General features: G+C 46.6%; 2 protein-coding genes across 3 annotated transcripts in view; both read right to left on the bottom strand.

The window, feature by feature from the left end:
* The window catches only part of LOC144947208 (ADP-ribosylation factor-like protein 8B), a 32,539-nt gene extending 19,025 nt beyond the window's left edge, over window positions 1-13,514 (bottom strand). The window contains exon 1 of the mRNA XM_078876395.1: window positions 13,322-13,514. Within this exon, the coding sequence (XP_078732521.1) occupies window positions 13,322-13,444 (123 nt within the window). The 5' untranslated portion in view covers window positions 13,445-13,514. The remainder of the gene's footprint in view (window positions 1-13,321) is intronic.
* A 2,353-nt stretch (window positions 13,515-15,867) lies between these two features.
* NAA80 (N-alpha-acetyltransferase 80, NatH catalytic subunit) lies at window positions 15,868-24,487 on the bottom strand. Of its 2 annotated transcripts, XM_078876356.1 has the most exons (4): window positions 24,258-24,487; window positions 22,997-23,128; window positions 22,475-22,668; window positions 15,868-18,654 (listed from the first exon to the last, which is right to left on the bottom strand). In XM_078876356.1, exons 2-4 carry the CDS (start codon window positions 23,064-23,066, stop codon window positions 17,725-17,727), a joined length of 1,194 nt encoding a protein of 397 aa, XP_078732482.1. In that variant the 5' UTR covers window positions 23,067-23,128; window positions 24,258-24,487; the 3' UTR covers window positions 15,868-17,724. The 2 variants fall into 2 exon arrangements, with proteins under 2 accessions (XP_078732482.1, XP_078732483.1); XM_078876357.1 differs by lacking the exon at window positions 22,475-22,668 and having other exon boundaries at window positions 22,997-23,228.
* Window positions 24,488-25,737: the final 1,250 nt, after the last annotated feature.

Below are 25,737 nucleotides of genomic sequence, written 5' to 3'. Positions count from 1 at the left end.
TTCGGATGCTGAGTGGCCATCGCAGATAAAAGCATGTTCTCATACTAAGTGGTGAACTCCCCCATCTATCAGTCACTCAATACACAGATTTGTAAAAAGAGAAAATCACAGAATGTGTTGCATAAAGGAAAAACTATATTAAATTAAGTACGTCAAACAATGACTGTTTTTTCATAATTGATGTTTGTTTTAGGCTACGTAGAGATCTTGAAAATGTTTTGTCATGTAACCCTCCACCAACTCACACAGCCAAACAAATTAAATTATCACGTGTACAAGCGTTTAACTGTGCGCACCAGTTGGCCTTGTTTCAGCTCAATGGTGAGTTAGAAAACAATTCTCAACCAATACTTAGCATAAAGGGTATTTCGCAATAAACTGCACCAAGCATCTTCAAAAATATCCAGGAAGTCAGAATACCAGTGTCACCTGACCCGGCTTCTTAAATCTGGATGAAGGTCTCACAGGAATGACCAATTAGACTTAAAAGTGACTCCTCTTGCCACGGTTCATTTTCCTGTCATCATCGTGGCTTCGAGTGCGACGCGCGATGAACAATCGTCTTTTGTTTTCACGGCGGCTCCCAGGGCAGCCGGACCCTCTCGCTACAGGACGCCAGGCTTCCCACCTTCCGCTCGTTACCGCCCCCAACGCGGCTCCGCCGATGCCATGCGCGCACGGCCGCGGCCTCCCGTGTTCATTAAGGGGTTGCTCATGTGTCCTGTAGGGATGCTGTGTTCGGGAGTCCTTGAGCCGCGTCCTGTTTATTGCCGAGCCACAGCGAACGATTGCATTTCTCATTATCTGCCTCTCGTACCTGCTCAATGAGAGGCCAGCTGGCCACGTGTGACGAACGGATGCAAGCCGCTCTTTCCTGCTTCTCTACAAGCAAAATGAGCTGCTTAGCATTGCCAGCTGTCCTGCGCACCAGGCGAGAACTGCCCCAGAGGGTTCAACGTGTGGTGTGTCTGAACTGCATGATTATAAATTGACAGATATGAGTTTTCTCTTCCACCGCTGCACGTCTTTGATCCCAACACCATCAGCCCGACATTGTACTTCATGTGGAAAAATAATATCAACGACAATGTAATTTATCCACAAAAGGTCACCAAGTCTATTTCAGAGGAGTCCTGCTTTGGGATATTTAGACAATAAATTTCAATGAGTGTTCAGCGAGTAGAAGGAAACTGGAGTACCCAAAGAAAAACAATTAATAGGGGGGGGGAATTTGCAGACTAGTTCAAGAAATCGCTTCATGTACTGCATTATTCTGACCACCTTGCAGGTTTGGGAATTTTACGTAACTATTTACAATCCACCAAGATCCCTCAAAAAATATATAGTTTAGGCTTACGCCACCATGCATAACACCTGTTTGATAATAAACCTCGCTATGCAAGTGCCCAACACTCACCCAAGGAATTATTATTACTTTGTTTTCTGCAGCCAATCGAGTCCATTGCAATGAAATCCAAGCAAGTGACTGTCTCTCCTCCCTGCTCAGTGAAGTGTTGGGGCAGTTGTCGTCCCCACTGGCAGCCAGTCCTGAGTCAGCAGCAAACATTTCTAAAAACCAACGTTAACTTTCCAGTGATATTCATGACAATGGGATGAGTTGAGTGGAATTTAAAACTTGAACCGTTCTTATCTTGAACCAAGTGCTCAAAGCAAAGGGGCCGCCCAGCCAATTGGCACACAGAGGCACTCTACAGGCAAATACGGCACGGATTTGAGCAACCATTTAATGTAGAGCAACAAAGGGTCAACTTGTCATGTGTGTAAGCCGAGTTCCTCATCTCACTTATGCGAGTCCCCCCGCTATACATATATATATTTTTTAAGTTGTTGAGAAACGGCCCAAAAACATCAAGCGGTCAGCAACAAACAGCACGATTATGAAAGTTGAAATAGAAACGCGTTTCTTAAATTGAGCAAGGTTATTATATTGAGAGCTTGGGGAAAGGATACGATGGGAGGGAATTCCAAAGTGGAGCAGTGCGAGGGAAGAAGCAGAAGATGAGTGTTGACCTTCAGTGTGGTGAGTGGGCAAGCAAGTCATTTGGTGAGTGAGTGTTTGAGTGTGTGGCATAGTTTTAGTGGTTGGGTGAGTGTGTGAGTGCGTTTTGACCTGCAGTGTTGCGGTTGAACAGTGTCTGATATCAACACGAGTGGTGGAGGAATCAACAATTATAGTTTATGGCAAAAGTAACCATGACAGTAGCAACAGAAGAGTGATGATGCGTCTCGTATTAACAATTATTGACATGATCAGTCTTAGAAAATCAGCTGCTGAGTACCAAGTGTGCAGAGCCTGTAGGTAAACAGTGATGATTCATCGATGCACTCGTGCCTGAACGTAATAAACACATACCACACGTGGTACGAACAGGCACACTGCTTCCGAGCTACCAAAACAAACGTCACCACGACGCCAGACAAACGTTGGCATAACTCGCTCCACGACTCTCTTGGCAGGAGCCTCTTGGTGGTGGTGGTGTGCTCGTGAAATTACCACAGCTAAATAAAACGCAGGGTTGTGAACATCACTTTCTTGCATTACCAGCCAGGGCACGTGCAAGATTTTCCTTGTCCACGTTGCAGGCAGCCGTTGCCTGCAGGCTGGGTATTCTGCAGGAGCTGGACACTGGCTCAAACTTGGCAATGACAACCCAGGTGTAGGGTTACCTGGACTACCAATGGCGAGTAAGCACTGCTTGCTAACCTTCCGGCCAACCTCCCTTCGCAGCCTGTCTGCCTGCCAACTACCTGCACAGGTCTTTCAACTTGCCTTTACAAATGACAAAACCGTTTAAGCTGCCTTCCTACCTGCCTGCCTGCATTCCAACCTTATTGTAACACCGTAACACAAAGGGGTAACTGCCCCTTTACCAGATACAACCCAGGGTGGTGACCACCCAGCTCACTACACTATCCAGGGGAGTTACTGCTACGAAGGGTCGGACCCTCACTCGGGTCTCCGACCACGTGGTCCCCTGTAGGATGAAGAGCTTCCAGCTTGAGACGCAGTGCTTCCAGCCTGTAGAACTTAGAGACCCCGGTCCCTCTCAGGGACCCGCCTTATATCCCTCTCCGGTCAGGGCCGCTCTGCCCTCGGCCCTGCCCGCCTTCCTGAACATTCTCTTTCCCTCTCGAACTTCTCAAGAGCTCCCTCCGGACACGTGATCACCCACCAGTCCCCCCACGTGGGGCCCCCTGTGTGGACATTCCGGATCACGTGTCTACGGGGTCAACCAGAGTGCCACGGCCCGGGGCAACCCTGCCCCTGGGCTGACACTCACCCCCTCCCCCTCGGGGGAGCTCCCACCACGCGCTGTGCGTGGTGCCCGCACCATCCCAGTGCTCGCCAAGCCCCGCTAGGGCTGGTGTTACACACAGCCACCCACACGGTGCTGTCCACGATGTAGGAACATCGAACGGCACGACCCTTTCGGGCCGGCCCCATTCAGTGACATCCCCGATGTCACTACACATGCATACCGACACGTAAACGCACCTGTTCACGTACCTGCCTGTCTACTAACCGACATAGCTCTCTCAAGTGAATAATAAAAACAGAGAATATATTTATTATTGGCACTTTCGCTTAAACGAAGATATTCCTGCACCTCCGAGTTTTGTTTCTCATTTCGTTTTGCTGGACAGGCGCGAGGGGAATATTTTTAAATCGTAAAAGCACAACAGGAGGCATATGAAGATACTAATAATAAATACCCAAAATCCACCGTGGGAGTCTGGTCACCAAACGGGAAAATTTTGCCAAACAAAAATGCTGGCAGGAACAGACGTGCCACTCAACTTGAGAAGTCGTGCTGAGCAGTGCGCCAAATAAGCACACGGCACTTCCGCAGGACAAGATGCATTCTAGCACTGAATTAATTCATTATTCTGTAACAGTGTATGCATTTCCCTCAGCATGAACTAGTGCACTTGATTTAACATTCCGGCAATTCATTGGCAAACTCACAATGGAGACCAATCCATGAATCATATCTCGTACAGAATGCTCATGCCACATGTATCAAGACAACCAATTAACACCAAAAACATGGAACATCATTAAAGCACGTTGGGTAAATGTCGACCACAAAAGGATTTTAATGAAACAATATCGTGTTTTGCCAAATGCAGCATCTTGTTTTGTAAAAGAACCTAGGCAATATTTCTAGTGTGAAATTTATAACAGTATTTAAATTTAAGGTAAAAGGACATGTTCAGAGCTTCTTGAACAGGTAGGTGTCTTGGACCATAAAAACACGAAGCGTCAGGTCACGTCACTCGGCTGCAGTCAAATGCACGGACTTTAAATTTCCCCCCTGGGATTTTTGTGGTGGCGCTTCAGACAACTACTATGCGGTTTCACAAGACCGGGTTCGACACCGATGCCGCGTGGTCACACGAGGGCAGACCAGCTAAAGTCCTCCGAGGGGGGGGGGGTACGTGGCATACAGTGACGTCTCGAGGCGTTTGATGCATTTGTCTAAAACGTGTTAGCTCTTCACGTCGCTGTTCATCAACAGCATGACACTGGTTATTTTGGTGCTGCGTTCTATCCCCCCAGCAGCCGGAGATGTTTAAGCAGCTCGGGAAAGACAGCACCGCCAATAACTGTCTACGCCTCATTACTAATATAATAAGCCAAGAATGTGTGTCCTGCGCGTGACGTAACTCCACATGCTGCACCCCTCATTAATAATCATGAGCGGGTGACGTCACTCCAAATGGGGCAACCACCCCCCTCATTCATAATCATGGGGAGATGATGTCACTGCACATGGAGCTCCCCCCCCTCATCAGTAATCATGAGCTGATGACGTCACTCATGTGGACCCCGCCCGCACCCCCTCATTATTAATCATGAGCGGGTCATCATTTTACATTGAATATTTCAGATTAACTGCAATATACATCCGTCCTTGGACGGGCTAGTTGGCTAAGAAATGCAAACCCAGCGCGATTTTATCTGCGACAACAGCACAACACCCAACTTTCTTACACCAAGTTGAGCTGGTGATCACGAAACTGCGTCCTTGGGCTTGGACAAATCAGTGCGCAGACAGCAGAATGCGATTTCACCAGCATTATCAATATATTTGGGTATTTATACCCCAATCGTGCTCTTGGTGTTGAGGCAGGAAATACAATAGACCTGACATGTAGAGTGACCCCAGTTTAACTGCACGAATCCGTGCAGTGACCTCAGTTTAACAAACAAGGCATGACATTCTGTATAATTACACAACATACATGAGTAAATGAGTACTGTACTCACCAATAAGTACTGTACTCAACACAGGCTGGTAGTTATGGAAACAATGCCACGTGCATCCACTTAACAATGGGCTATGGAGGGGTGCCTCACTTCTCCCTCCATAATCTTGAAAAGTTTTGGTTGATTTTTTTTGTGTGGTTTATCTCACTTAAATATTGTCAAAATGCCAAAACAATACACAAGTAGCTAGGGCAAACTCAGGACGACCAATCTTTCATAAAAGATTTTGGGAAAAGGTAAGGAGAAGTGAGACAGCCCTTTGCATGTGGGAGTGTGGCATTTCTCCAGGACTGAATTGAATAATGGGATCAGAGAGAGCGAGTCACACGCGGAGTGTGGGACAGCTCGCTCGTTGCGCGTACCACACCACCTCTTTCCTTGCAACCCCCACTCCTCAACTGTGCAGCTGAGAACCAAAACCTGTGCTGCTTTCCTACATATTTGAAGTAAGAAATATACCATGCAGCTGTCACAGTCCATGCAGAAAGGTCCTGTGCAGAGCGAGGGTTAGGGGAACTTTGGATTTAATCTCAGAATTCACACAGCAGCAGAGGCATGTCACATTGCATATACAGCAGTTCACTGGGAGGTGCATCATTCACTGTGCTTCGAATAAGTTTGCAGTGTTGGGACTGAATTAAATACATTTTGAATCATATTTTAAGCCAGCAGCACAAAACTCACTGGTGGGTATCAAGCGACACATGAGACCCTCGTCTCAGCAGGTATGGCAAGGTCGGGTGCGTGATCTGCGGCAAGCACTCACGGGCATCGGTGCCACCAGAAGAACCACGCCTCAACCAGTGCTATGGGAATGCATTCGGCTTACAGGCGAATGAGCATTTGGCCATAGTGCAAAGCACTTCTTGCATTGCCTGTGTCTACTGTGGATCACCTTGAAACCTTTATCATTGGATCACAGCCCCAAAAGCAAATGTGAATAAATGGCATGATAAAAGTGAAGTATGTTAACCCCTTTTAGAAGTCCCTCGAAAATAACAAAATGCATAAATGCTTACATCTTGGCATTGACCCTCAAAGACCTCAAAATATGTACATTACGTACCAGGCTATCACAAGCAATTCACAGGGTGTACACGGAGTACTCGTGCTGTGCCACTGGTGGGTTTAACTGGCGTTACGGCCAAAAATAAATCAGCATCTCCCTACTTAATTGAGTTAGTGGCGTAGAACCAATGGTGGAAATTCTACAGTCCCATGGCAGGAGCTGTTTACTTTCGATAAAGTGCATCTTCTTTATCCATCCATGAGTAAAGGAAGGCAACGCTTTCTGAGATTTGAACTGACATCCTTGAAAAGTAGTTAAGTGTTTTCGCCAAAGTCAATCTGAAATCTGGCTCTGCTTATCAGATTCTGAATTTATACTGGAAAAATCCGATGAGCTATGAAGCTCTTTATCACAGATGCACAGTACAGGTGGCTCAGCAAGTTCCAACAACAAAGAATACAAAAAAACGAATGGAATACAAAATAGAAAAAAAGTTTAATTTTTTTTTTATTTAACCAGGTAAAGCGCTTAGAGCTATTAGCGACTTTTCAGAAGTGATCTAACCACAAATGATAGCTCAATGAAGTGGCTTACCACGTGTAAATTTAAAGCAGCCAAATAATATAAACGAATGTTTATGAATGAGGAATGGGAAAACCGGAAGACTGAGAAATAATCCACGCGACGACAGGGAGAACATGCAAACTCCAGGTATACTGGCGGCATACCATCACGCCACTGTGGCACCCCTGAATAAAACATAAAGTATATAAGTTCAAAAGGCATAAGTAGATAAATTTCCAAGTTGGGAAAAGGCAGTAAAAGAACAGAAAAAACTGGTGCGGACCACACCAAGACAACACAGTCCCTCAGTACAATTTTACATTAAAATTGAACTATCGATACATAGGTAAGGATCAAAGTTAGAAATGATATTTGCAAATGGGGCTGTATTAAGGACTAATCTTTTGCTTCAGAATATGTATTAAAAGAAGATGCATGATGTCAAGGGTTCTTCAACTATATTTGCCAGCCGACCACATAATAAAGCAGGTAAGAGCTGGCAGGTCATATGACACCATGACGTCACACCTATTGCACGTGACCACTAAATCTCTACTTCGGCTCCAGGTCTCATCTATATCTTGTTCTATCTCGATGTCATATTACTAATACAGGAAATATCTCTATGCTTTGACGAGCCATATTTCTCGGTGGGCCATATCTCTGTGGGCCACTGCAATGGTCTGAGAGGGCCACAAGTTGAAGACACGTATCTTACACTGAAACGGCTTGGTGATCCTTTTTGTAGCAAGCATGCACTTGAGTGCATGCTTGCTACAAACAGGATATGTTGAAAACCTAGTGCAGTTTGATGTCTAAAGAACATGAGGAAATTAAAGATTTATTTTACAGAGTACTATCATGTGAATATTTGTATTCTTTGCTGACAATTTATATATATATATAATTACAGCCTACTGTATTGTTAAAACTGTATATAGGTCTTTGCTGTGCTCTCATAAAATAGAAGGCTATAGGATTTGTACATTTCAGGTAACATCCAGTTCGAGCTCTCAGCATCGTTTACTGACTGCAGCCTGACACTGAATACCCATTCGTGTCTGTGAGCGACACCCACACAAAGTAAAACCACATGATTGCTCTGGAGCCTTTAAACTCTTTTGGTGGGTGAGCCTTCCATCAATAATCACACCCATAACAGCATGGGTGACATGGTTGCCTTCCACACAATTTACGGTCCAGTACAATTTACTGAACAACACAGATAGCCAAATTAGTCTACAGCACCAAACCAGAGGTCAGAGCTGCACCCTCGGTAGTATCACTTCCCGTTAAATTCAGCAGCCGTGTTTACAAAGGTTTCAACTCAGGGAACTCGATGACATTCCAATGGCCCGGCATTGCCGACTGTTATCACGTACCTTCCCGTACACCATGAATAGTGCCCACCGAAACTATAAATCCAAATTTGATGAGCTCATCCAGGACCCATGTATAGTACATAATGTACGCGAAAACATTACAAACGTCTCCAGGCTCAAACATCGCATTGATGGAATTCCTCTCTGTTGGCAGCTAAGAGCCAATGGTGGAAATTATATGTTCATAAGATTGAGGCCAGTCTCCACGTGACAACCACGATTGGCCATCACTATAAGTGGCACTTATTTCATTAACAGGGGATTGAAACAGAGCCAAATTAAAATCTGTTCAATTGCACTGATCTATACGTCACACAAATGGCCCATTTCCCCCAACTTTTTTACTCTGCACATTTACATTAGTCTCATCTGTGGATAAGATTTACGTAAATATTATTGATTCATTAATAGTAATAACCATAAACACACATCACCTTCCAGTGCATGTTGGAGTGAACAATAACATACGCAACTTGGCCTCTACGGAAGGCATATGTTTACGAAATGCGAGTGTGGATGAGAATGCACCACAACTCTTCAGCAGACCATTTCTCAAGCATAAGACCAAAGCCTCATCATCACCAAGGGGCGAAATGGAGGGTGGGTCTCAAACGGCCCACCTTTCCTGTTTCTGTCTCTTCACCCCCCCCCACCCCGTGATGCTGGCGACTCGCCTTCCCATTGGCTTGTATGTTAACACGGCGGTCATTTGCCCAACTGCTCACCTTTCACTTGGCACGATACAACAGCATCTTCCAGAACATTAACCAAAACAATATTTTTTCCACGTTCGTCTAAAGCATGACTGCACAGAAATGGCCGTGAGAATAAATACAAATCCACACCTCGTGCGAAGAGCGGCAAAGCCTGACATTGAAAATGACACCGGGCAATGCATTGATTGCTCAGGCTGGGCATTCATGCAAGGTGGCAAACTGATTGTTTAAGCTACAGAGTGAGCTAAACTGATAGCTTAGTTGCTCCTTACCTAGGTCGGCACGTGGTGCTATATACACAATTTTTTTGACACGCGTTGAAATAGCACGTGACAATAATTTCCTGTTCAGAATAAGCATGAAATAAATATTGTGTTCTCTTTTCCTATACATACAGCAATATTTAATTTATTCGTGAAAAGGTTGAGCAGAGTATCAGTGCAATGAAGTCATATTTCTCCAGAATAAGTAAAGATTCTGAAAAAGAATTAGATTCTTAAGGAAAATGCATCTTTGCTCAACCAAGCATCTTTGTTGCCAGCCCTGATCCAAGAATATAAATCCACATTGCTATGGCAGTCGCCAGACCCTTTTCAGAATTACCACCATTTACCTGCCTCAAGTCAAAGTGGCCAGTCACCTGTTAAAACAAAGCGAGGAATGCGATCGTTTTTATGTGGCTCTAAGCCAGTGCTGGAAATACCACGTTGCTGTGGTTGGAAGCAGTATATCCAAAGGATGACTACTGTTGACCTTCAACAAAAATTGTTTATTAGTTGACCCCAGAAGGATGACAACTCTGGGCTCTCCGGGTAATAATCTGTCGAGCTTATGGTTGTGATGCTTTAACTATAGCGTCGCAATGTTTTTAATACAGCCAACAGTTTATTATAATCTGCACTACAATCCTGACTAAAACATATACAGTACACGTCAACATTGGAACTGAACGAATTATGCGGCAGGGTGTCAGCACATCGGTAACACTTGTGCCCCACAGCAAGAAGGCCCTAAAGTTTCATATCCGACTTGGGTGCTTTTCTGTATGGATTTTGAATGTTCTCCCCCTCAATCTAGATCTGAAGTTTTCGTGACTGCAGGGATCCATACTCTTTGGTTCTTTCGGTAAAGTCACGTAGGTAGACAATATAATAAATTAAATCACGACGTTTCGATCGCAACACAAGCGACCGTCATCAGGTGGAACAGATACAGCAGGATAACTGCTGACATAGGAGACAGAGCTGCTGCAACAAGAGTTCATATCGGATTTTGGTGGGCTCAACCCAATGGTAAGTGCATCACCAGGCTAAATATCTGTGTGGCAGCCAAGGCTCAGGATTCCCACCACCCCCGGTGGCTGGCGGACCTTCTCACATTGACATACTAATCTCTCACATTTACGTACAAATTCCTTCTCTAGCTCCTCCCACTTACCACTGGGTTGAGCCCACCAAAATCCGATATAAACTGTCTCCTATGTCAGCTCTGTCTCCTATGTCAGCAGTTCTCCTGCTGTATCTGATCCACCTGATAACGGTCGCTTGTGTTGCGATCGAAACGTCGTGATTTAATTTATTTTATACCTACGTGAATGTACCGAAAGAACCAATGAGTATGTTCTCCCCTTGTTGTGCATGGTTTTTCCACTGGGTTGTAGTTTCCTCCAAAATACCACGCAATCTAACTGGTATTTTCCAAATATCCTTCGACTGAAAGGATGTCTGCACATTACGTACTCAAATTCGGATTAGACATTGCATCATCTGCAAAAACCTGGCAGCACCCTCCCGAAAAAATCGTGAGGATTAATCAGGCTATCCTGGATAAACAAGCATGAAAAAAATAATAAATTGCTATTTAAAGATATACACCTCCATATTGCAACAATCGTGTGACTGAATTAATACAACTAAAGGAAACTTATTTTACTTATTCATCCAGGAGAGCCACACCGAGTCGTGGAAGTCTTTTACAGCAGCGTCCTGCACTGTTTTTTAATTGAAAGATGTATTCCGCCAATTAACGAGCGTTTATACATGTGGAAGGAAACCAGGGGACCCAGAGAAAACCCACGTGTGCGTGGGGGCAACACGATATCCCCATACAGATGGAAGCAGATGGCGATTCGTCCAAACAAATGACAAGAGTGAAAATGTATCAATCGTTTCGCAGGACTGAGTGGTTTGGGCACGACGCTAAGAACCCGGTCCCATTATTTATATTCCTCCACGGACTACCAGAACCCAACTGTGATGTTGTGGTTTCTATATTGCGGCGCGAGGTGAACTTGGTGGAATGAAAGGAAGGATCTCAACGATCGGTGCCAGCTCAGTACTCTGGCCCGGCGAGTGAGATCGGAACGAGCCCTCCCCCCTTCATAAATCCTGACTACCATGAAGACGTATGGTCAAATCTAGAAGTATGGTCAAATCTAGAAGTATGGTCAAATCTAGAAGTATGGTCAAATCTAGAAGTATGGTCAAATCTAGAAGTATGGTCAAATCTAGAAGTATGGTCAAATCTAGAAGTATGGTCAAATCTAGAAGTATGGTCAAATCTAGAAGTATGGTCAAATCTAGAAGTATGGTCAAATCTAGAAGTATGGTCAAATCTAAAAGTATGGTCAAATCTAGATGTATGGTCAAATCTAGAAGTATGGTCAAATCTAAAAGTATGGTCAAATCTAGAAGCATGGTCAAATCTAAAATTATGGTCAAATCTAGAAGTATGGTCAAATCTAGAAGTATGGTCAAATCTAGAATATGGTCAAATCTAGAAGTATGGTCAAATCTAGAAGTATGGTCAAATCTAAAAGTATGGTCAAATCTAGAAGTATGGTCAAATCTAGAAGTATGGTCAAATCTAGAAGTATGGTCAAATCTAGAAGTATGGTCAAATCTAGAAGTATGGTCAAATCTAGAAGTATGGTCAAATCTAAAAGTATGGTCAAATCTAGAAGTATGGTCAAATCTAGAAGTATGGTCAAATCTAGAAGTATGGTCAAATCTAGAAGTATGGTCAAATCTAGAAGTATGGTCAAATCTAGAAGTATGGTCAAATCTAGAAGTATGGTCAAATCTAGAAGTATGGTCAAATCTAAAAGTATGGTCAAATCTAGAAGTATGGTCAAATCTAGAAGTATGGTCAAATCTAGAAGTATGGTCAAATCTAGAAGTATGGTCAAATCTAAAAGTATGGTCAAATCTAAAAGTATGGTCAAATCTAGAAGTATGGTCAAATCTAGAAGTATGGTCAAATCTAGAAGTATGGTCAAATCTAAAAGTATGGTCAAATCTAGAAGTATGGTCAAATCTAGAAGTATGGTCAAATCTAGAAGTATGGTCAAATCTAGAAGTATGGTCAAATCTAAAAGTATGGTCAAATCTAGAAGTATGGTCAAATCTAGAAGTATGGTCAAATCTAGAAGTATGGTCAAATCTAGAAGTATGGTCAAATCTAGAAGTATGGTCAAATCTAAAAGTATGGTCAAATCTAGAAGTATGGTCAAATAAACCAATGACCTAAAGGGCCTGAAGGGGGCCTTCATCCAGCAGTGGAGTCGGAAAGGATGTTAAAAAGGGTTGTAGATTAAACAAGGCGTAGAAAGTTACAGTATTGCATCCACAAACCTATTACATTGTTTCCTTTTAAGGAAATAGTTTTATTGCCGAGTGTGTCGAGTTTATTTGTGGTTGTGCACCACTGCCAACAGAGCAGACGGCATCAGATGTTTCGAGTCCTCTTAATAATGACTCGTCCATACCGAGTGCCGTTTCGCCTATTTGGTTCTTTGTGTTTCTTCTATACACAGTTAGTTGTTCATGCCGTCTCGTCTATACCGTCCATCCGGAGTCCCAGCAGGACTGCCTTATGCAGAAAAACAAATCGTATAACATCAAACGAGCCACAGAATGGTCCATTATCGTAAGAATCTAACCTTGCCTATGAACATCTAGCAGTTCCCCAGCATTGATTCAAGTCACGCGTGACTCAAGCTCACGATGAGATAGTGAATGTTGAAAACAGTCCAGAGTTCAGCCGGCGTTGACCAAATCATGTTGAAATGATGCGCTCCCCCAGAAGGCCCTACGGCTGATGGAATGTCGTAAAGAGCACTTTGCTTCACGTGTAGAGACAGACACAGGGAGGAGACGTATCGTGCCCTCTTGTTTATTTCGAATCCAATCGCCGAGTCCGTCACCCAACCCCGACTGCTGCTTCACTACACGCGGCCTAGCACCAAACCACGCCTTACGACTTTCCTAGCGCGGCTACCGCGCTCGGCGTCCGGGTGATGGGAGGGCGAGGCCGGTTGGGGCGGCCAGCTCGAACGAGTCCGGTTCGGTCGACTCACCGCGATGACATTGACGAACGTTGTCTTCCCCGAGTACTGGAGGCCCACGAGCGTGAGCTCCATCTCTTCCTTCCAGAAGAGGGAGCGGATCCAGTCGAGGACGCGGTTGAAGAAGGCGAGCATGGCTGCTGCGACTGTGGCGGATTGCCGTGTCCGTGCCTGCGCTCACGAGATCACGTGACTGGCGCGCGTGACTGCCCAGGGGGGGGGGGGTGGGGGGGGCGCTATGACGTCTTCACGTCGCTGGTGAGTCATCGCGAATTTTTAAAAACGACGTCACGACGTAAACAAATCAATTGCAACTTCAGAATCGTCACATTTATTATTACTACACGCTTTTTATTAACTCACTCTGTTGTTGTCGTCGTTGTTGTATCTTCAAATCTTGTAACTCAATTTTAACCCACTTCCCAATGTGGTATATCGACTGCAAACTTGGTATACTTATGTCATACTGATGACGATGATATATTCTATCATAAAAACATAAGAAAAATATTTTTAAACATTTGTATATTTTAAGTTTCGGCTTGGGTCTAATTGTCCTCGGTCAACTGACGTTGGCTGTAATTGACCACGGTCCCTTACGTTATGGCAGCTTCAGGGCCACTTCCTGGAGTCGTGGAGTTCTGCCATTACTAGTACATTTCATTAAAGCGTATTTTAAAAAAAGTTTTCTTTTTTAATATTACTTTTTATAGTGAGAAAAGGTTTTCCCCTTTTTTCTGGCAACAAAACAGGTGTTAAGATGTTAAATCACCAAACTGAAACCTTTTACAAGGAATCATGTCTGCATTAACCACAATACTTGTGGTTAGAATGCAAAAAAAACATACTCTGCAGGAATCCGGTGAATGTCCAGGAGGGACGGGTCAGAAAATTAAAACAACAAACAATAAAAAAGTACGATATGAGTGTAAAGTATAGGAAAGGTAAAATAAATGACTTAAAAAATATGTAAATAAAAAAAATAGGTTGCATGCACCTGATTGGATTGCCAAGGCCCTGGGCAGTCAGGAAAACGTGGAATTATTCACATCAAGTTTGTCCCCCTTCCCCACATCTTCGCACTCGTGGGCTGTCTCCGGGTAACTCGGGTTTCCTCTATAATTGGTATCCACGTCTGAATGGAGCTTGTCAAACGTCCCAATGTAGGACGACAGAGCTTGGGCAATTGATGTAGAGCGCCGTTTCTGGTTGCCTCCCCTCCCGCCTGTTTGTGGGTTCCTGCGCCTCCGTGTGAACACAGCACGTGGCCTTAACAATTGTGCGACAAGAGTTTTGGTCTGTAATTTTCATTCATGACGCTATATACAAATAAAAGACTCCTCGCTTATACGTTGACGTCCATGCAACCATCTTCTTGGTTCTTTCGGTAAAGTCACGTAGAATGGAAATAATAAAATAATATTCAGACTGTCTCGACAGACCTGTTCTCCACCTGATGACGGCTACTTGCGTTGTGGCCGAAACGTCGTGAGAATTATTTTATAATGTTTTATTTTATTATTTCCATTCTACGTGACTTTACCGAAAGAACCAAGAAGATGAATCTCTGAGTTAGCTCACACACAATGGTTTATATGTGAGACAGGCAGAGCCTGATTTGTCAGCTGGGTGTATTGCGGGCGAACGTACTGACGTCATAACGCATGGCTCCATTCATGTTGCCAGCCTCCCGACTACCGATTGGCTGGGACGGCTTTTGTGCTCTCCCCATTTGGCATTATAAACTTTGGAGCTCGTCGTGACGGACGGTACATTAGCCCCTGAGTCCACTTTCCACTGTGGCTTCTGCCGGAGACAACCCCAAGAGATTGAGAAGCTCCCACACGGCGATTGCGCCTCACTGTGTGCACGATCCCCGAAACGGAGTAATGCCACTTCATGATAGACCTCGAGCCGCCAAGTTGATTGTGAAAACACGGTGACCGCACATTCATGTGCTATGTTTACGTGCTATGAAGATCCGTGTGTATTTGCTATGAAGAATGAACAATGCTTCAAAAAAGTCACCATGTATATTTCTCATTTCAAGGCAGTTTTTGACCTATAACCGTATGTGATTGGCTCGTGGCTCATTCACGAAGTCATGCCTAGTTCTGGAAGCTGCTGCGTGTTGAAGTGAGCTGGGTATTTTAAATGAGCGGCAAACGTCACTCGGATATCTCGCGTCCAGACAGATGTCCAGGCATGGATGCACACATCATGCTCCGTAGCATGTTATCAGACTCTGATATATGATGCGCAAAGCATACGTTTTCGCATCCAATGTTATTATTTAAAATGTATATTTTGGTTTAGGCCGGGTAATGATCTGGCCCAAGTATTGTCATGAAACCCTCCACAACTCGAGACATTCAAACAAATGAAACGGTCACGTGAAGAAGCGTTTAACTACGCCCCAATCACTATTGTGTCAGTTCACTCACCAGTGAGTCTGAGAGCACTTCTCACAACCAGAATTAGCAATTAGATCCGTACATGTACAATGAATGTTATTTATTAATTCAACAAATCTCATGCATATCACATTTGATTTCAGAAAACGAAAATGTTTGCCGAGTTGTATGCACTGGAAACATCACATACACTGCAAAGCAAATGAAAGATATCGTATCAAATGGCACGCATTGTTTAAGGGCTCATCTTTCAAAACAAGGTGCCTCTTTTCCCCTTATGGCCTGCATTCTCAAGACGTACGGAATTAAAGCTCACATGCATATAAATGCAAATTAAACATAAAAAAATCTTTGTTGTGGCAGTAATTGCTCATCAGCCTGAAACAGGATTTGCGACCGACAAGAGATTGAAACCTGTAACCAGGAATCAAGTGCGGCTCCCTAAAGTTGTTCGGGTGGTGGTGGCTATGCACGTGGCATATAGTCTAGAAATTGGCAGTCAGCTTGGGTTGGTGGATCAAATGTTGCAAAACCTCCTTCCCATGGGTTTCGAGGAGGTACTGTACCTCGACTCGCCAGAACACGGTCAAAGTTCGGACTGATATCTGTACCTTCTGTATGGGATAGTGTTTCTCCCTCGCAGGCGACGAGTTTCTCCATGTGCTCAGGTTTTCTCCCACGCTTATTGTCTGAAAATGCCTTAATATATAGAGGACTCTACCAGAGCTTGGGCAATTGTTGGTCACGCCAGCTTTCTCACAAACTGATTGATGCTGCCTTCCAGCTCTGCCTGTGGTTCCTCAGCGATTGCGAGAGATGTAATTTGGAAGAACGACGGCGACGTTATATATAACTAAACATTGCATTACATTAAACATATCCAAGATTGAAAACAAAACATTGCTTTTATATGAGTTCCATTATGCCGCTCAACCCAGGGTGTTTTACAATAACAAAACTAAAACTGACAAAGAGAAAAACCGCTGGACAATTAACCCAGCTCAAGGATGAGCAATGCAGTCAAGTATGCAGGTGTGCATTATTCTTCTTTCATATGGAATGGGGGGGAAAGCAAGTTTTTTTTTTATAGATGTCATAGCTCAATGTTAAGGTCCATCAACCAATTCAAGGTGGCAGTAGATGCTGTATGTATTGCAGTGATATCGCCCGAGTGTGCATGTATGGCGCACTCGTCGGGGATGTGAGTGATGGTTTGAGTTTTACTATCGTTGCAGTTTGGCGATTCTTTGATTTCACTTTTCAGATTCGACTGTGCCTGCTGCATCCGTAATATGACTCGGGATGGATTTCCAAAGGCAAGAAGCACAGCAACCACAGGCCTCTCAGCCCAATGAGCCAGCGATCCACCTCATGCAGCACCATGCAATAGCACACTCGTACACAGTCACATGACCAACAGGGCAGCTTTGGTTTAATTTTACTCAGGCACCATCGGGCTCGATTCGATGATGGCTAGGCTTCTAGGATGCAGATTACCTGCAAGGCCCCAACACCTCTCATACAAATCCCTCGGTCTTCTCGAGCCAAGAAGCTCGTCAGCTGTCTCTTAACACCCGGACGTCGGTGACCAAGGAGAAGCCATAAGCCAAATGGTGCGATTCAGAGAGAGGGCACTGTGGTTTTCCTGTGACCACTATCGCAACGGTTGTGGAGCAAAGTGATGGCGACGTGTAGCGTGGATGGCACCGGCCCTGGTGCAAGGAATGAAACGGGGGGCCCTATCCCTGTCCAATTTCTGCATTCTTCATAGTCCAGCACTTGGGCCACTCTCGTCCATAGGTCCTGGTGCCATTGCACAGTCTGCGTTAACAACAGTCAAGCCACTGACAAGATGCGACTGCCCGAGCAACATTGGCCGTAATGACCTCTTCACCTTGAGACTTGCTTCAATTGTCTGTTTTGTCGCAGCCTACATTGCAGTACATGCCTTTGAGGGCATCTGCTTGGTGACTGATTTACACTAAAAGGGAAAAGGGACAGTTAAATATTTTTCATCATCCACACGACGGGCAGACCCTTTGCGTCGCGGTACGGCGTTGAGTCGAGTGTCTGGGGCTGCCCGGGAGCGAATGACAGTGGCGCGCTCGCGGAGGAGCTAGGCGGCGAAGCCTGGCCAGCGATCCGCTGCCAGGACGGCATGGCAAGCCCACTCCTGGTGCAAGCAGTGGACGGGGAAATACTGATGGTGCCATAGCCAAAGGTGGCTCTGCCAAATTTGGCGCGGCTGATGGATGAAGGAAGAGGAGGCGGTGGTGGTGGTGTGAGCCGGTGTAGTGGTAATCCCGTTGGTGGTGCTAGCAGTGGTTGTGGTGTTAACGCTAGTGGTAGTGATGGTGGCACAAATGGTGGACAAGCTGGTAATGGTGACACTGGTGCTGGTGGTGGAAGTGGAGGTGCTGGTAGCAGAGGAGGTGCTTGTAGCAATGCTGTTGCTGGTAGTGGTACTGGTGGGGGTGGTGGTAGTGGTATTAGTGGAGCAGGAGGTGCTGGTAGTGGAGGTGCTGGTGCTGGTAGTGGTGCTGGCGATTCCTCGCCGAGCACCCCCCCCTCCTCGTCTGCCACTGCCGCCGCCCCGGATCCAGGGGGCGTCTCGCGTGGGCCCCAACGGTGACCATCGGGCGAGTGGTGCACCAGCTTCTCCATGAAGCGGACATCGACCAGGCGGTTGACAGCCCGTGCCGCTGTCACGGGCTGGCACGGCGCGTAGCCCAGGTGGGCATAGAAGCGCTGCTTGTCGGGGGTGCTGAGGAAGAGGCGGTGCTTCCCGCGCGAGCGTGCGTAGCGTTCCGTCTCCTCCATGAGCCGCCGGCCGAGGCCCTGGCCACGGTGAGCTGGCGCGATGAGCACAGACTCGGCAAGCACGCCGGCCCCATCGCCCACGACCAGCGAGAGCTTACTGTGGCCCAGCACCTGCAAGCGACACGGGCAGATTTTTTGATTTTTTATTATTACAACTCAACACGAGCCCGATACAAAACGCCGGTCACCGAACAAAAGGGGGAACAGAAATTCCGTGAACAGCAGCCCAAGTTTGGCGCGACAGGGCCTAATGAAGGAGGAAAACTAGGCACACTGCCCCACCCAGGTAGGGACCATGAGTGGGACATTAAGGTGTATACAGGGAGCGGAAAAGGGTAAGGAGGAAGATAACATAATGGGCGAAAGAAAGGGGGCAGTAGGGAAACCGGGGGCGGGGGGAAGAGCAATGCCAGTGAGGAGGGGACCGTAAAGCTGAGATATTTTATGTGGGATGGAGACCACTTGAAGGACAACAAGCCCTCGGGGGTTTGAGGGGATACCGGTGATAGGGGCATCAATTCTGACTGTTACATTTAATTTGTATCCCGAAGCTCCCCATACTCCCTCACTAGGGCCAAAATAGCAGGGATTGAGACTTCCGGGTTTTTTAAAGTGACAAGCACATCGTCGGCGTAAAGGTTTATTTTGTTTTATCCTGCACCGTATCTTACTCCCGAAGTCCGCTGACTTGTCCTAATACTCTCAGCAAATGGCTCCATGGCCAGGGTAAAAAGTAATGGTGAAAGAGGGCAAACATGCCTTGTACCTCTGCTTAGAACAAAGTTGGAAGATGTTAAGGTATTTGTAATCACCTAGGCCATAGGGTTAGCATACAGGAGTCTGCAAATGTCGATGAATGAGGGGGGAAAGCCCGATGTGTTCATCACCCGGAACAGGAAGGCCCATTCAACCCTGTCAAATGCCTCTTCCCCATCCAGGGTAAGGGCGTAAGCGGCCAGGTTGTCCCTCGAGACAATTTCCATCGCGTTGACCAGAGTTCTGACATTATCATACAAACCTATGTTTTGAACAAACCCCGTCTGGGCTTCACCAATCGTTGGGGGTACCTTTTACAATCTCATTGCAAGGATCTTAGTGAGGATTTTATGATCTCCTTATAAAAGCAAAATGGGTCTAAAGTTACCTCAGCCAACCGCCAGGGTGCCCGGTTTATGTAGGACCAAAATTCTAGCTTTGTTCATAGACCCGGCGAGAGAGCCTGAACTTAAGACTGTGTCAAGCATTACCATTGACTGAGCAGTAAGGCGGGCCCTACTTTTCGATAAAGCTCCACTGCTATCTCGTCGGGGTCAGCTACCTTCCCCGCCGGCGACGTGGCCAAGGCATCGAGTAGTCCCGGAGGGGCATCACAGACAGAATTTTTGTTCAGCTTGGCATGGAGGTTTTGGTAAACTTTGGACCGGCTTTGGCATTAGGTGTCTCATCAGCAGCCAGTCTTGCTGGAACCAATCCATGTGAATTTTACGTGTTTTTTTCATAATCAACGATTTTTGGGTTTAGATCGCGTTATTTATAAATGTGTCGTAACCCTCCACCACCCGACACGGCCAATCAGTAAAAAAGTGCCACGTTGACAAAAGACAAATAGTTCACTGCTTTAGCCCACCGGTGTGTTGAAGCGTGAAACCACAACATTTACAATTTGAGTACGACGTTTCGCTGGTAATTGCATCCAGCATCATCGGGCAATTCGCCAGAATGGTGAGGCTCTGCTGTGTCTCCCGTTCTTATATAGAGCAGCAGCAGGGTGACGTCATCATTAACTCATTTACTCATCAGGTGCAAAGATTTGAGGGGGGGGTTATTGTAATGATATACTTGATTAGTAATAAGGCTATTGTTACGATGCGAGTTGTAGATTAGTAATCATTTGGAATGTGTTCTATTGTGATTATGCTACATTAATAATCAGTTAGTGCTTGTTTCCCTTATAAGGAATTGTAATGCATCTTATTTAATAATACGCTTCCAGGCAGCACTAAGCCTGTAGCTGTCTGAGCGATTAAAGTTATTTCTGTTTCTCTCAATCTCAATGGATTCTCTAATTAGTCTTTGCCAGTAGTAACTAGTTTTACACAACACTTCAACGTTGTCAAAATCAATTGAGTGTCCCTGTTGGCAAGCATGTTCTGCCACTGCCGACAGTTGTGTTTGCGATAGTTTAATATTTCTCTGGTGTTCTTTTAGTCTTACACTAACGTTACGCCCTGTCTGTCCAATATAGCATCTGCCACATACACAATTAATCTGATATACACCTTCTGTTGATAATTTAGGTAATTCGTCTTTAGTGCACGTTACTAGTTGAATTTTGTGTACTGTACCAAATCTTACTGTAATGTTTTGCTTTTGCAAAACACGCGCTAATTTGTCAGTTACTCCTGAGATAAATGGTATTTTTATTGTTTTAATAATCTGATCGCTTTCAGCAGTGTTGCTTTGCGATCGTGATTTGGCATTTAGTGCTCTGTTAATTTGAGCATTATTGTAGCCATTCTGTCTTAGTGCTTCTTTAACATGTTTAATCTCTCTCACTAGACTTTCATCATCTGACACTGTTTTAGCCTGATGAGCGTCTTGATAAGAGAGGATTTCTGAGCTGGGTGATGATGCGAATTTGCATTCAGATAGGCATCAGTGTGCGTTTGCTTTCTGTAAACGCTGTGTGTTATTTTACCATTTAGGCCATGCCCAAGTAAAATATCCAGGAACGGGAGTGTGTTATTCACCTCCATTTCCATGGTGAACTGAATGGCCGAATTACCTAAATTATCAACAGAAGGTGTATATCGGATTAATTGTGTATGTGGCAGATGCTATATTGGACAGACAGGGCGTAACGTTAGTGTAAGACTAAAAGAACACCAGAGAAATATTAAACAATCGCAAACACAACTGTCGGCAGTGGCAGAACATGCTTGCCAACAGGGACACTCAATTGATTTTGACAACGTTGAAGTGTTGTGTAAAACGAGTTACTACTGGCAAAGACTAATTAGAGAATCCATTGAGATTGAGAGAAACAGAAATAACTTTAATCGCTCAGACAGCTACAGGCTTAGTGCGGCCTGGAAGCGTATTATTAAATAAGATGCATTACAATTCCTTATAAGGGAAACAAGCACTAACTGATTATTAATGTAGCATAATCACAATAGAACACATTCCAAATGATTACTAATCTACAACTCGCATCGTAACAATAGCCTTATTACTAATCTAGTATATAATTACAATAACCCCCCCCTCAAATCTTTGCACCTGATGAGTTAATGAGTTAATGATGACGTCACCCTGCTGCTGCTCTATATAAGAACGGGAGACACAGCAGAGCCTCACCATTCTGGCGAATTGCCCGATGATGCTGGATGCAATTACCAGCGAAACGTCGTACTCAAATTGTAAATGTTGTGGTTTCACGCTTCAACACACCGGTGGGCTAAAGCAGTGAACTATTTGTCTTTTGTCAACGTGACACTTTTTTACTGATTGGCCGTGTCGGGTGGTGGAGGGTTACGACACATTTATAAATAACGCGATCTAAACCCAAAAATCGTTGATTATGAACAATATTGGTCGCGAAAGACTACGTGTTAAACTGACGTGTTTTTTTCTCCGAGTCTTCCTGTTTATGCCTGCACATTTAGAATCATGCGTTGAGTATTTGGCTGCGATACATTTCCACATGATGAGCCACTTCGTTGTAGCCAGATCGCTTCTGAAAAAGAGCTATATCGCTCAGTGGGTTTTGCCTGGTAAAATAAAAATTGTTTAGCTTTCGTGTTAGAACTGCCAGATGTTTGTAGGCAAGGACCGTCCCTCTGTTAGATATGGGTCCTAGTTCGACACAAAACTCAGTTAAAAAAATTCGGTGTCTCATCAGCAGAGCGCATCTCTTTTGGAAGGTCACCTGGGGGGTGGTGCCCCCCGCCGGGCACGCAGCGAGCAGCACGAGCGAGAGGGGGAAGGCGTGGGAGGAGCGCTGCAGTGACACGAGGCGCGCCTGCACGCTCAGCCAGCCCCACTGCTCATGCAGGAGGAGCGCGCACGCCTCGGCCAGCGCGGGCCGCTGGTGCAGCAGCACCGCCTCGATCCGCGGCCCCCCTGCAGCCACTCGGCAACAACTACAATAACTACCCAACAGTAACAACACCAACTACAACAAGGAGTGTACAACAAATACAACACGGACTGTCGAAACTGGTCATGAGTTTTCACTGATGGGATGTATCAAAAATACTTTAACTTTTTCATTTGAAGAAACAGATATTGTCTGCGTATTTATTCGGTATATATGTACCGTATGTTGAACGTCTTTCGCACCGTACATAGCCAACCGTGCGAACCAGAGGTGCGGTAAATTCTCTACGCACGTTACCTTTCGGCGAAAGGAACATGAAAGCAAGAGAGGCATTACTGTCACCGCACGCACCAACAGCTCCGTCCACACTCTCCCCGGCGGAGATCGCTCCGCTGCCGACGGCGTCCTCGTCTGCCCCCATGGCTCGTGACGTGACCACGCCGAGGTCTTCCTCCGTGCTCGCACCAACCCTCGCTGCCTCCACTGCTGGATCACAGGCCACATGCAGTCACGTCCAGCTCATATCGCCCCTGGCTGGCAGACGAAGCCCGTCTCTGAGACGTCTTTGTGATAGCCGGTTGCACTGTAAGCATGGCACAAATGAAAAGAGACACACTTGACTTACTGTTAAATTCTGACATCTAATACACTAGTTAATATGTATGTTGAACGCCTTTCGTACCGTACATAGCAAGCCGTGCTAATACGCGGGTGAATTAGGGGCCGTCCATAAATGACGTCACGCACCTAGGGGGGGGGTCAGACATTTGTGACGATGTGTGACGAGGGGGGGGGGGGTGAGAAATGTGACGTCACATCAAAATGCGCAACTTTAAATAAATATAGACAACACGTTCTACTTAATTAGATAGACTTTTTATTAAATGTTTTCTCCTACAACATCAGAGTGCAGCGCCACATTAAATACGCACTACAATGACAATAGTTTAAAGCGATTTGAAGCATGTTTTATTGGGGGGGGGGGGCAGAGCTTTGTGACGTCATATTTGAAGGGGGGTCTGACTTTTTGTGACGCCGCGTGACGAAGGGGGAGGGGGTCAAAAATCGTCCAAAATCGCGTGACGTCATTTATGGACGGCCCCTTACGGCTGTGTTCATTGTCTGGGTACTCCCACGGTCCCACCTCTTCTAAGACCCCTGACCGAATACCCTCAAAGGTACCTTCTAGATCTCGAGAGCTCCCACGACAGGAGACGCTTCCGCCAGCAGCTGCAATGCAGGGGCTGCGCCTCTACTCATTCATGTACCCGTCGCGAGACGCCTCGTCGAACGCGATTTTAAAATAACTCGCGCAGGCCGCACGCCGACCCGTACATGGACAGACACCGAAGATGGCCACGGAGTTCCGCTCCCCACGCCGCCGCCGGGACTCTGACTCTGACCCCAGAACCAAACTCGTCTCCGTCGCAAACCCCCCCGCACGGCAACACGCGACACTCACACGGCGCGCACACATCGCCCCAGGGCGCGTGCATTGCACCCAGCGTGTGATCTTGAGGGCGCACAGGCCCCGATTGCTATGCATTGCAGGATGTCCGTGGGATAATGTAAGTTTAAGGTGGACTGTTCACGTCTCTTGTTGGACACTCACGGTATGCGTTCAGTGAGGAGAGGCGCTCAGTGAGGAGAGTTGCGGTGGCGCTTCTGTTCGAGCGAAGTTGTCGATGCTCGCGGGAGTTTCCCAGCGCGCTCGTGAACTGGAAGTGGCGGTGAGAGTGAGGGACCGCGGCAAACTGCGTCCCCCGTGGAACTGCAAAGACAAATTCCCCCCTCCCCCCATAGCCTCTGACAGACTTAGGGCAAGTGTCGTTTGCAAGCACAACAACCATGCCAGCCCACCCGCCTTTGTCTTCCCAGTGGTGATATTTACATGCCACACCAGTACTCATTTGAGTCCGATTCGACCTGGGGCATGCCCAGGACCTGCTCGGATCATTGTCACGGATGTTGGTGGCCGTGAGCGGGAGTCGAATTCGAACTCGGGTTCAACGTGTGGCTTTGTCGAGCTCGAGTTGTTGGAACCCGAGAGGGCAACTGCAGCTCAGCTCGTGCCCAACGCGACTTGTGGTGGTACCGCGACCGCCACACGCAGCGCACCCGCCACCGAGGGTGCCCTGGCGGGGAGTTGCCCGGCACCTCGCGGTTTTCATCCGAAGGGCCCCTAGAGGGAGAGTCCCGCGGTTTCCCGGCGCCAGGAGCTTTGCCGACCCTCAGGACGACGGGTCGCATTGCGGTGCCCCAGAATTGTCTTAAACTTGTATGGACGCACAGAAACTCACCGGGCTCACCACAATGAGAGCGCTCAGCATGGGGGGAGGGGCCAGGGGGGGATCTCACGCGGGCGGCGCAGACGGAGAGGGGGTAGAGGGGGGAGGCCCTGGACCCCCCCGCGTGGAGGCGCAGTCCGCGGGACGACGCCGCCGACCAAAGCGGCTGAATCCGCAAGGGGGGGGGGGAGGGCACGTCGACAATGGGTCGAGGCGTAATGGGAAATAAGGCTCCAGGTAAGGGCGGGACATCAGTTTAAAATACGTCCCCCTGGGCCTTTGAAGTTTAGAGAATGAAGGTGGGAGCCCCGGGACGATTAGGTCAGTCGTCTTCAACCTCCGGGCCGTCAAGACCCACCCCCTGCCGTCCTGCCTCCTCGAGCCGCTCGCAGCATCCCTGTGATGCCAGCGAGTGCCGCTACGAGGCAGTGGTAGGTGAGGGTTTCTCTCGTCCTTCTCCGACTCTCACAGCGTCCGTGCGACGTCGCGAGTCCTTTTCGAGGTACGTGGAAGGACGCTCGACTGACTGGGTTCGTAGGCAGTCAGGCTAAGCCCTTCTTGCGAAGTATGCCACCTTCAGGTCGTGTGTATTTGCACCGTTAATAAACTTAGTTCAGAGGATCGGTGCAGTGTGATTTCTGTGTGTGTGGGTAGAACCTCGGCGTGGTGTCTTGGTGTGTGTGTGGTGTCTTGATGTGTGTGGTGTGTGTGCGATGTGTGTGGTGTCTTGATGTGTGTGGTGTCTTGATGTGCGTGTGGTGTGTGTGGTGTCTTGATGTGTGTGGTGTGTGCGATGTGTGTGTG

Source organism: Lampetra fluviatilis, chromosome 44 (genome assembly GCF_964198595.1).
Source record: "Lampetra fluviatilis chromosome 44, kcLamFluv1.1, whole genome shotgun sequence".
Lineage (NCBI taxonomy): Eukaryota > Metazoa > Chordata > Hyperoartia > Petromyzontiformes > Petromyzontidae > Lampetra > Lampetra fluviatilis.
This window is presented reverse-complemented; position numbering and strand designations above follow the sequence as displayed.

Coding starts and splice junctions, on each gene's coding strand:
- NAA80 (XM_078876356.1), bottom strand. CDS start 23,066: ATGGGGGCAGACGAGGACGCCGTCGGCAGCGGAGCGATCTCCGCCGGG. Junction 22,669..22,996: donor GAGTGTGGACGGAGCTGTTG/GTGCGTGCGGTG, acceptor GAGTGGCTGCAG/GGGGGCCGCGGATCGAGGCG. Junction 18,655..22,474: donor CGGGGGGCACCACCCCCCAG/GTGACCTTCCAA, acceptor TGTCGCTTGCAG/GTGCTGGGCCACAGTAAGCT.